This window comes from Myxine glutinosa, chromosome 5 (assembly GCF_964187855.1).
Source record: "Myxine glutinosa chromosome 5, kmMyxGlut1.1, whole genome shotgun sequence".
Lineage (NCBI taxonomy): Eukaryota > Metazoa > Chordata > Myxini > Myxiniformes > Myxinidae > Myxine > Myxine glutinosa.
In genome coordinates, this window is record NC_136265.1 from 82154522 (window position 1) to 82166870 (window position 12349).

Below are 12349 nucleotides of genomic sequence, written 5' to 3' on the forward strand. Positions count from 1 at the left end.
TAAGACGCAATGCCAAACTTGTCATTTTCATCACAAATGGTCAGAGTCATGTGTGGATTGAAAACTTCTGGGTGAAACAACTTGGAACAGTTGGAACAAGAAATCAGTTTCATTTGTTTCTCTGTGAAGACAAATCACAAAAAGCATAAAAATTCAAATCATCTTTGAAAAGTATGGGATAATTGGCAAATATTTCACACAAATTACACTTGAGAAAACACAAACTACATTATCAAACATTATTCTGGAAAATTTATTCAATCAAAAGTGTGGCTCCATCCAACAAAGGGTTAACACTCGAAACGTCAGCTCCTTGCTTTTCACGGCAGTTACCAAACTTCAATGAACATTGTGTTGAATTCAGAATGCTTCGGTCTACCCGTCTGCCGACAAGGAATGATCGTCTCTCTCGGTAGAGCTCTAGCTTCTCCAATTTCCAGAAAAGAGGGGTGAAACAACTGAAACAACCAACTGTCGAGGGGGAATAAGAATTCAGTGCTCTGAAAAAGGTTTTTTTTAACAGCGAGAAGAAGTAAGGGGAAGACAAGCCTGATGTAGAATTTATTGTCTCGTTGCACTTACCTTTGGAAGCTTACATGGAAAATTAACCCTTTCATGGAGACACCATCGGGAATGGTGACACCAACAAAGTTGTCAAAAATAAACTTCTTTCAAAATAGCACAAGCTTAATCCAAGAAGTACATATGAGAGTTGGATGGTTTATCCTTTCAGAGAAGTACTGTAAGTGTTTTGGTCTTCCTGGGGTAAAACTCATGCTTCAGGTGTGGGAGCATTTTTTGATCTTCTGCAGGTTATCTGTGAGAGATGTAACCACCGTTTTTCATGCAATGGGCTAAAGTGTTTTCTGAGGTACCTGAAATTTTTGGGCTGAGGCTGAGGTACGTGAAATGCTAAGAAAGGTTTCCAGAGAAAATCAAAACAGCAATCAGGAATGGAATCTAGAATGCAGTCAAAGCACAAACTAGTGTCCAATAGGAGAGACAGAAATGGTGAGATGAGATTGAGCATGAATGGTGTGATGCACAACTCAAGCTTAGCTGGGAGAGGCTACCAATGATTCAAAATATGTTCCAGGTTTATCGTTCCGGGAAAAGTTCCAGGTTTATCACATTGTGGTGAAGGAAACATCAGATAGTAGATGTTTTAAGATAGTTATGGAACTGATTTGGAGAACGCACTTCCACAGCAAGTTATCCAAACACGGTGCAGGTGAGTGCAACATTGTGGACCTCGATCAGAGGATTTTGAATTATTTTTGGGCAATTGATACGGAGTGATGCTCCAAGTCCCACGTGGCAACACGCCTCTCGTTTCACATGTTTAGATAGTCACAAACTTGTCGTTCAAACCTTTCAAGTCCCAGTCATGTCACTCGATTTATTTCCAATGCTATTTCAAAGGTGTACATTAATAAAGCAGAGACTCTTCAAACTTGGCTTAATTTGTCCAATCAATCCTGAGCAAAGGCCAGAAATACAAATTGCATTAAAATTCCTCTGTATTTAACACAACTAATATTCCTGTATAAATCTGGGTATTTTATAAGCAACTGATATCCATGTCCAGTGAATATAAACAAGCTCACTTGGTTGACCACAATTTAATGGATCTGTTATTCTAGAGTTTGGAACAAAAAGGTTTCATCATTGAAAAAGAACAAACAAACAAGTAAAAACCATGTGATATGTTCAATGTTCATCATGAAGTTTGGCTTACCCTCAAGCAGCTGAACAGCTTTGCTGGACTCCATGGGAAGAGAATCACGTGGTTCCTCCTTCACATGTTCATTGCTCAAAGCATCTTGAGAAGTCTCGAAATAACTTTGGAAAGTTTCCATCTCCCCCACAAGCACTTCATCTGCAAAACATTTGACAATGTATTGCTTTCCCAGGAAGGCATGTGTTAGAACCATCACTGAAGATAATTATTTTTGTTAATATTGTTGTTCTCCACACCTTTGAAAAGCGAGGGGTAATCGTCAATGAACTCGGACTCCACCTTTACTTCCACAATAAAATCTGAAAATAACAACACCCCATTCAAACTCAACTTCAAATAGTACTTCCAAATTCACGAAAATTCCCAATTCAGTTCTGGACAGCAAGTGTTTAGTTTTGGAGAAATGGACAGAATTCAGGAAATCGGTGACAGGAAACGAAAAACCAAATCTGACACAGAAATAAAAATCAGAACGAGGCAACTCACAGAAAAAAGGCAAAAATAAAGTATGCACTAAATTGTCTGATTTATTGATTGTAAACACCATGTCAAATAGAAAAAGTCCCACGTGGAATAGAAAGAATCCCACGTGGCAAAGAGACAAGTCCCACATGGCAAAGAGGCAAGTCCCACGTGGCAAAGAGGCAAGTCCCACGCGGCAAAGAGACAAGTCCCACGTGGCAAAGAGAAAAGTCCCACGTGGCAAAGAGAAAAGTCCCACGTGGCAAAGAGAAAAGTCCCACGTGGCAAAGAGAAAAGTCCCACGTGGCAAAGAGAAAAGTCCCACATGGCAAAGAGAAAATTCCCACGTGGCAAAGAGAAAAGTCCCACGTGGCAAAGAGAAAAGTCCCACGTGGCAAAGAGACAAGTCCCACGTGGCAAAGAGACAAGACCCACGTGGCAAAGAGAAAAGTCCCACATAGCAAAGAGAAAAGTCCCACTTGGCAAAGAGAAAAGTCCCACATGGCAAAGATACAAGTCCCACGTTGCAAAGAGACAAGTCCGGCGTGGCAAAGAGACAAGTCCCACGTGGCAACGAGACAAGTCCCACGTGGCAAAGAGACAAGTCCCACGTGGCAAAGAGACAAGTCCCACGTGGCAAAGAGACAAGGCCCACGTGGCAAAGAGAAAAGTCCCACGTGGCAAAGAGAAAAGTCCCACGTGGCAAAGAGAAAAGTCCCACGTGGCAAAGAGAAAAGTCCCACTTGGCAAAGAGAAAGGTCCCACGTGGCAAAGAGAAAAGTCCCACTTGGCAAAGAGAAAAGTCCCACATGGCAAAGATACAAGTCCCACGTGGCAAAGAGAGAAGTCCCACGTGGCAAAGAGAAAAGTCCCACGTAGCAAAGAGAAAAGTCCCACGTGGCAAAGAGAAAAGTCCCACGTAGCAAAGAGAAAAGTCCCACGTGGCAAAGAGAAAAGTCCCACGTGGCAAAGAGAAAAGTCCCACTTGGCAAAGAGAAAAGTCCCACATGGCAAAGATACAAGTCCCACGTGGCAAAGGGACAATTCTTACGTGGCAAAGGGACAATTCTTACGTGGCAAAGGGACAATTCTTACGTGGCAAAGGGACAATTCTTAAGTGGCAAAGGGACAATTCTTACGTGGCAAAGGGACAATTCTTACGTGGCAAAGGGACAATTCTTACGAGGCAAAGGGACAATTCTTTCGTGGCAAAGAGGCATGTCCCACACAGGAAAGGGACAATTCTTACATGGCAAATAAGCAATTCTCACGTGGCAAAGAGACAAGTGCCACATGGCAAAGAGTCAAATCTCAAGTGGCAAAGAGAAGACGGTGTCCATGACAAGAACTTCACATCCATGAAATGAAATGGGATATTTTTCTGATTTTATTTTTTCCAAACCTCAGGAATTTTTCAAGATATCAGATTGAAACTTGCACATCATATTTGTACACATGTGTAGTATTTATGGATGAGATCTTGTCAAAATTAGTCAAAGTTCAGGTTAATTGCCATTCAAAACATGTAAAACACCTATTAGGCATCAATTTGAAAATTTAACAGCCAAATTTGTGATGACATTCTGACATGTAAATACTAACGAACATGTAACATTCTATCATGTAACATGCCAAATTTCCCAAATTACAAAAATTGCCGTTTCCATGGCAACATGCTTATTTGGATTTTGCAAGTATTGTGCTCTGGAAAATATATTTTTTACTTGGCAAAATAAAATAATTTTTTGACAAGTATGTTGATCACTCTGCTTTGTGTGTGTGTGTGTGTGTGTGTGTGTGTGTGTGTGTGTGTGTGTGTGTGTGTGTGTGTCTGTCTGTTTGTGTATGTTTGCGTGTGCGTGTTTGTGCGAGTGTTTGTGTGTTTGTTTGTGTGTTTGTTTGTGTGTTTGTTTATTTGTGTGTTTGTTTGTTTGTGTGTTTGTTTGTTTGTGTGTTTGTTTGTTCGCTCACTGATACTTGCCGACATGTCACAATTTTAAACCGATCTTCACGAAACTTCACCAAATGCTAGAGCTGGTGGTTCGACAAAATCATATTTATTTTTGAGGTCAAAAGGTCAACATAGGCCAAAAGGTCAATCACTTTTTTCGAACTTCTAAAATCCTCAATTTTCATCCGATTGACTTGAAATTTGAATTGGATTTTCATATCAGCTTACTGAAACCAACCACCAACTATTTGTGAGGTGAAAATGATGCTCTCCCGAGTGTCATTCTACTTTGTTCTCTTTTGCCAAGTGTCGCTCTTTGAGTGATTTTTCAATTATTTGTTTGTCGGTCTGTGAACAGGATATCTTCATGTTGTGGACGGATTCGGACAAAATTTGGTGGACAGGTTGGTTGTGTGACAAAGAAGAAGTGATTACATTTTGCTGAATATTTGAATCCGGATCAGGGAATTTTTAGTGAATCTTCATCATTGAGTGATAGGGCCAAAATGATATATAGCCTGATGTTTCAAAAAGTTGTGGATGACTTATGACAAAACCAGGTGGATGAGTTGATTGGACAACAAGAACAGGCCGATTACATTTTGGTTCAGGTCCAAATCCAGATCTGGCGCATAAGATTTGACAAAAGGTAAAACGTTAGCCTGGCAGAGGTATATGCTCCACCAAGGGCCGTTCTCGTTTCACATGTTTAGATCGTCACAAACTTTTCTTTCAAACCTGTCAAGTCCCAGTAATTTCACTTGATTTGATATTTCCAATGCTATTTCCAAAGTGGATTTTAGTGAAACAAAGACTTTTGAAACGCTGTCTTTATGTGTCTGATCAATCTGGAATAAAGGCCAGAAATAAAGGCTGCTTACCGTGGAGCAGGTAAGCAGCTTTGCTGGACTCCATGGGAGGAACACCACGTGGTTCCTGCTTTACCTGCTCATTGCTAAAAGTATCACGGGACATCTGAAAATAACTTTGGAATGTTTCCATCGTCCTGAGATGAGCTTCACCTGGAAAGCATTCGACAATTTGTTTCTTAATCAGAGGCATTTGTGTGATTAAAACTATCATTATTATTTTTATAACTATTGTTCTTCGGATCTTTGACAAGTGAGGTGTAATCATCGATGAATTTAGACTCCACTTTCACAATAAAATCTGAAAATAAAAACATCCAATTCACAATCAACTTTAAATAGTTTTTATAAAGAACAGTAAATGTATTTAAACAGTCCTCACCTGCATCGAAAAACCTTTACCACCCCCATCAGTCTGTCATTACGTGGTGCTGACGTTCACAAGCAACAAAAAATAAATAAATACACTCTCAGCACCAAAACTGAGAAAAGGTGTCGAGGTGATGATAACAAAGATAAAGGAGGGAGTAGTTTTGTAGAATCTGAGGGAAGAGGAGGAAACAAAAGCACGTCTCTTAAAATCATCCATTAACGAATCTGCGCTCAGGAATCGAAATCACCGGCTCAGGAGATCGACAATATCTTGTACGAGGGAACCCGATCAGGACATCGACACGATCTTGTACGAGTGAACCCTATTCGTACATCGACACGATCTTGTACGAGGGAACCCGATCAGGACATCGACACGATCTTGTACGAGGGAACCCGATCAGGACATCGACACGATCTTGTACGAGTGAACCCGATCAGGACATCGACACCATCTTGTACGAGTGAACCCTCCCCGTACATGGTGTGATTCCCCATGTAAATGTATTTAAACAGTAAACATCACGCACCGTGTCCGGACTTGTTCTCCTCAGGTCGAGCGATCCTGAACCTGCAGTCCGAGTGAGAATCTTCAGGACCGACCAAGTTCCTTCCATCGGAGAAACTCGAGGATCCCGGAGGGTTCAACCTGTTATCCTCACCGGAGAGATCTCCATTCATGGCGAACAGTACAGTGAAGTAAAGAGTACAGTGTGGTACAATCCCTCACAATACACACAACAATGTGAGTGAAGACAGTGAGTTCACTTCACCGTTCCGGAAAATAATTAATCCATCGATTCAAATCCGCTGATTCGTCAGAAATATTCGGGTGTTGTTTAATTCCAATCCGCAGATTCGCCACATTTCGTCACAAATATTCGGGTTTTGGTTTGAAAAACGAACAGAAATTCCTGATCGAACCCCAACCGAGGAAACACAGCTCGTATTTGAATCTTGAACTTTAAAATTGGACAATAAGAGATTTCCGACTGTTCTCCATCAAAATGTTTTCTGCAGTGATTCATTCATTTTTATCTCACCTGGCATGGAGTGCAGGGGAGATTCTGGGATGACGCGTCATCCGTCAGTCAGTTACGCCATCATAACGTGCATCAGTCACTCCGCTTTACTCACTCCTTCAGTCAGTCGTCAGTCACCGAGTCACTCCATCAATCAATCTGCATCAGTCAGTCACTCAGTCAGTTGCCCCGTCAATCCCACCGTCCATCAGTCAATACGTGTCAGTCAGTCACAGTCAGTATGTGTCAGGCAGACAGTCACCACACAGCAGTCTGTCTGCATCAATCACTCAGTCAGTTGCCCTGTCAATCCCACCGTCCATCAGTCAATGCGTGTCAGTCAGTCACAGTCAGTATGTGTCAGGCAGACAGTCACCACGCATCAGTCCGTCTGCGTCAATCACTCAGTCAGTCCGTTTACATTTACAACTTCTCCAAAACTGCTGACAAGATTGTGACCAAACTTGGCCAAACTGATATTTTGTATCTTGGAACTTCCATTTGTTCACGACATTTTTTTTTCGAGGCTCGTGAAAGAGCTAATATTAATCACAAACAAAAAAAATCAAACACACACCGAAAACATATAATAAGGGGAGCCATAGACAAGAAGGGGAGAGAGGGGGAAGCACACAAACACAACATTTGAACGCAGGGACATCGGGAGATCTGTGGGAGGGTGGGGGCTTGGGGGTGAGGAGGCATGGGAAAGGGGGGAGGAGGTGGGACGAGGAGGCGTGGGAAGGGGGGAGGAGGAGGGGTGGGAAGGGGAGGTGGGAGGAGGTGTGGGAAGGGGGAGGGTGGGAGGAGGCGTGGGAAGGGCGGGGAGAAGTGTACAGCACGTGGACACTGCGAGGACTTCCAGGAGAGAAGTTGGAATTTAAAAAAAGTGGATCCACGGTGAATTGACGGGGGCAGAAAAGATCAAGGTTTTGGATGAGGGATTATAAGAGATGGTGGTGAACAGCTGTTTCAAAGACCTGGAGGGACGAGTGGGATTGAAGAGAGTGAGGGAGTTTGTTCCAGAGGTGTGAGAAAAGAGGAATGAAAGAGTGAAGGTGAGCAGAGAGTCCTGATTTTGGCAGTTTAACCATAAGAGGGTTGCTGGCAGATCTTGTGCGACCTGCAGGAATATTTGGGGGACAGAGCACAGAAAGAGCTGGGGGAGCAAGGCCGTAGAGCAGTCGGTAGAAGACAGAAAGACCACCAACCTGCCTGCGGTGAGTGAGTGAAAGGCCCTCGGAGTTAGCTTCATCGCGGAAGATTCCAATGATTCTGAAAGCTTTGGTTTCAACAACGTGAAGACGAGCTAGGTGTGAGGCAGGAGCACCGGCCCAAAGGGGAGAACAGTATTCCATTGAGCTGCGGATGAAAGCCTTGTATGTGGTGAGGAGCTCAGGTGTACGAAGAAAGGACTTCGCACGATGGAGGATGCCCAGTCGGCGCCTGCCTTTTGAGGCCAGCTTGAAAATGTGGTTTTCCCAGGAAATATCATGGCAGATAGTGAGACCCAAAAGCTTGAGTGACAGAACTTCTTGGACAGGAGAGTTGAGAAAGTAGATGGGAGCGTTGTCCAGTCGGTCTTTTCGGAGAGACATAGTAATAGTGTGAGATTTGTCAGGATTGAAAGACATGTTCCACTTGTTTGACCAGTCTGTGATTTTGTCCAGGTCTGCAGAGTGTGAGGAGGCTGCAGACTGCCGATCTGACGGTTGAGATATGGAGCTTGATGAAGACCAGAAAAAGCACAGGGGCCAGAACACTGCCTTGGGGAACTCCATCCTGAACAGGAAAGGGAGATGAGAGAAACCCATTCAGGGCCACACGTTGACTACGACCAGAGAGGAAGTCCGCAAGCCATGCGTGGAGATTTCCATGGATACCATAGGAGTAGAGTTTGGTGAGCAGAGCAGGGTGCCATACCGTATCGAAGGCACGTGATATGTCAAGGGAGACAGCTCTGATTTCCTGTTTGGCATTGAGGACCTCCATCCATTGTTGAGACAGCAGAAGCAGCATGTCCAGAGTAGAATGACCTGGTCTGAATCCAAATTGATGATCAGAGATCAAGCCATTGGAGAAGAGGAAGGATTTGATATCCAAAGCAATGATGGATTCCATGACTTTGCTGATAATTGGGAGCTGGCTGATCGGTCTGTCGTTGCAAGGATCTGTTGTTGCACCTTTTTTCTGCAAAGCGGCAATGTTTGCTGATTTCCAAGATGCTGGCAGTGACCTTGAGCAAAGAGAAGGTGAAGAGAACAGAGAGAGGGTGAGATAGAGCGGCAGAGCAGGATTTTTGGACCCGTGGGCTGATGCCGTCAGGTCCAGTTGCAGAATCAGAGTCGAGGTGTGACAAAAACTTCTCCACCTTGTCAGGAGAGAACGACCCAGAGTCCAGGATCAGCTGGGTATGACTGGGTAAGGTGGGTACAGAGAGAGATGGGTTTGGGACACAAGACTTTGAGGCAAACACAGAGTTGAGGCATTCGGCTTTGTCCCGTGTGGTGTCAACTGTGTAGCCATTTGAGGTAAGGGAGGGGATGGAGGGGGAACAAACACCAGAAACAGATTTGACCAGACGCCACCAGGATTTGGAGGAAGGAGACAGGTTTGAGAGATCATTCTTGAGTGTGGAGAGATAGTGCTTCCTGGCACTCCTGAGGATACACACGCACTTGTTCCGAGCTTGGTGGAAGGAACTGAGATTGCCTTCAGTTGGATTTGCATTCCAAGAGGCAAAGGCAAGTTGTTTCAGAGCAAGTGCCTCACCACATGATTCAGTGTACCATGGACAGGAGTAAGGGTATGACAACTGAAGACGAGATGGGATAAATCTGTGCATGAGAGAGAGCAATTTACTTTGGAAGAATTCCCAGGAAGAGTTGATGTCAGAGGCAGGAGAGATGGGAGACCAGGAAGAGATATTAAGGAATCAGAGACATCTTGAAGGAGGAAACTTTCTGTTAAGCAGATCAAGTCTGGACTGTCAGAAGCAACCTGAATGGAGAGATCAATCAGGTTTGAGCGAAGGCCCCAGATATTTGAGGTCCATACCATTAATGAAGATGGAGGGGAGCATCGGGTGCAGGACAAGGGAGGGGAGGGGTGGGGTCAGATGAAGAATGAGAGGGGGAGGTAGGGAGAGCTGTTGATAGTGTGTCAGAGATTGCAAAAGAGTTACAAGAAAGGGAAGGATGAGGAGGACAAAAGGTTTGATGGTGATGGGATGAGGCACAGTGAGGGGTTGTTTGAGGAGGGGCAGAGGAAAGTAGAAGGATGGAGGAGGTGGAGGTATGAGACAGAAGTGAGACAAAGTGGGGAGAATGCAGCTTTGAGGGGAAGGGGGAAGAATTGGAGAAAGATGATCGGGGGGGGGGGGGGGGGTTTAGTGGGGAGGGAGATTTTAAGGGGAAGGGTTGGGGGACGAGTTTTAAATGGGAGGGGTAGGGGAGGAGTTTGAAGAGGAGGAGTGAGGTGGAGTTTTTAAGGGGAGGGGCGAGGGGGAGTTTTGAAGTGGAGGGGGGAGGCGGGAGTTTTGAAGAGGAGGGGAAAAGTGGGAGATTTGGAGGGGAGGCATGAGTGGGGTGTTTAGGAGGGGAGGTCCGGGGAGGGGAAATTGAAAGGGAGGAGGGAGTTTAGGAGAGGAGGTGCGAGGAGGGAGTTTAGGACGGGAGGTGTGAGGAGGAAGTTTAGGAGGGGAGATGTGAGGAGGAAGTTTAGGAGGGGAGGTGTGAGGGGGGAGTTTTGGAGGGGAGGTGTGTGGGGGGAGTTTAGAAAGTGGATGATTAATGAAAAACGAACATTTATAACAAATTGGGTTTATTGTGATTTACAAGTCAGAGATCCGTTTAAAAACGATAGAGGAGGGGTGGAATGAAGGTGAGTTTGGAGCATGTAGGGAGGAAGAATTGTAAGAGATTGAATATTTTTTTGAAGTGGAATGAATTTAAGAGAAAATTGAACAAAAAGACTTTAAAATAGGAAGAAAAACAGCGTGTTGTGATATACCACTGAATAAAACATTGCAGGGGAAAGTTTAAACATATTTAAATAATATTTAAACAAAACCGTGAAAAACAATGTTATATTCACAAAAAGGTTTTCTTCAACAAAAGACATGAACAAAAAAAAAAATCGGGGTATGGGTGATTTAAGGGGGTCAAAGTAGGTCCAGCACCAGTAGTACATGCTTAACTTGATGTCAGTATAACAAACGAATCACAATACCACAGCAGATGAACAGGTTAGGAGTAATTACTGCAGCATTGACGCTGCAGGACACAACTCGAGAAGCGCCACAACCACCGGAACTCCCCAAACGGGACTCGCACAACCAGAACTCCCCCACTGAGGGTGATGAATATATAATGGGGATGAGGTTTGATCTCTCAAAATAGAACTACACACATAAATTTGATGAAACATGATCACAACCTTCATCACCCATGATATACCAATGTTTGGTCACAGCATTTATAAAAATGGGGGTTCTTGATGGGTCTCCGGGTAGGGAGGGCCCCCCCCAACCCCCCACCCCCTCCAAAATCGTTTTTTTGTTTGTTTGTTTGTTTGTTAAAAGTCTTATGATCATGTTAATATGATTCTACATGCTGCCCTGACTTCTAGCAACTATTGAAATTGGCTTAAAATACCTTTACTCAGTGCAGTGTACTATTTATTCGACCAGGTGAGCACCCAGGTGTATTGCCACTATTTTTATTAGCACGAGCAGGTAACCTGTCTCCAACGGTTTCGTGGATGTCTCACCTGAAATGAGCAATTTTGAGTGCGTTGGTCGAAACGGGAATTTAACGTAAAGTGATGACGTGGATCGTGACACGTGCATCAGTTCCCTGAGGTAGACCTCATAGTGTTCTCAATCCATCGGATCACACACCGCTTCTGGGAACAGCTCGAGTTTATTCGGAGCTCACACAAAACACAAAGGATCCATTGTAATCAGAGTGTGAAGAGGAAGAACATGTGAGAGACCAAGGCACAACTGAGCATACGTGGAACAGCGTCAGATGACGTCACGTCCTGAACAGAAAAACAACAACAACCAATACTGGTGTGGCCATTTTCCTTCCTTGAAAAAAAACAGCTTCTCTTTGCCAACTTACATTTTTCGCTGACGAGTAAAAGTGAAAATCCACATACGATATATCAAGATGTAGAAGAAATGCAAAATATTGGGAATAAACAACAACAAAATTAAGTGAAAGTATTAAACACTGTATTGCTGGGTAGTGTAGCAGCATAGCAAACCTGTTGTGCATTTTGTGATACAAGCACCAAATTTGGCACAAATGTACATTAATATGTTGCGAACATTTTCAGATATTGGGCCACTTGAAATTCTCTCTTTATGTCCGCCATATTGGATTTCAAAATGGCCGCCACTTGAAATCTACATTTGCTATTATCTCTGGACGTAATGCAGCTATTGACTTGATTCTGGTATCTAAATGTATGTTTTTGGGGGCAAGGAATCCAATGGTACCAATTTCAACTTAATATTATCTATCACAGTCTGTTATATAATTTTATTTGGAAATTATCTAGGCAAATATTGGATTCAACACAATACTTTGAAAATAATGTCTTAGTTCTGTAAATGTCTTAGGTATAATACTGACATGCTACATGGTCTAGTATTTGAGGCTAGGTGTACTGGTATCTGAGGCTAGGTATATACCGGTACTGAAGATACGTGTACATAAACAGTGTCATGTTAACAAGTTCAGCATTGCCACAAGTACATGTATGTTGTTGACTCATCGTCATGTGCAGTCCCCTTCACACACACAGAGGGCTGTGCACTGAAGGGCAGCCTTTTTGCACTTGCAGCGCCTCACACACCCTTTCTTGCACTTGCAAGAAACCAGCTCAATGCAGCTGTGAGCTGCCTCAGTTAGCCTGGTCCAGT

The 12349-nt window shown here is 43.7% G+C and overlaps 1 protein-coding gene across 1 annotated transcript; it reads right to left on the bottom strand.

The window, feature by feature from the left end:
- Window positions 1-398: 398 nt before the first annotated feature.
- Window positions 399-6158, bottom strand: LOC144892041 (uncharacterized). Its single transcript, XM_078777191.1, has 4 exons — window positions 5926-6158; window positions 5036-5176; window positions 1978-2040; window positions 399-1879 (listed from the first exon to the last, which is right to left on the bottom strand). Exons 1-4 carry the CDS (start codon window positions 6074-6076, stop codon window positions 1635-1637), a joined length of 600 nt encoding a protein of 199 aa, XP_078633317.1. The 5' UTR covers window positions 6077-6158; the 3' UTR covers window positions 399-1634.
- Window positions 6159-12349: the final 6191 nt, after the last annotated feature.

Excerpts from the sequence above, each read along its gene's own strand:
- LOC144892041 (XM_078777191.1), bottom strand. The coding sequence starts at position 6,076 with ATGAATGGAGATCTCTCCGGTGAGGATAACAGGTTGAACCCTCCGGGA. Across the intron at positions 5,177-5,925 it reads GGAGAACAAGTCCGGACACG|GTGAAGCTCATCTCAGGACG; the intron begins GTGCGTGATGTT and ends AATGCTTTCCAG. Across the intron at positions 1,880-1,977 it reads TTACCCCTCGCTTTTCAAAG|ATGAAGTGCTTGTGGGGGAG; the intron begins GTGTGGAGAACA and ends AATGTTTTGCAG.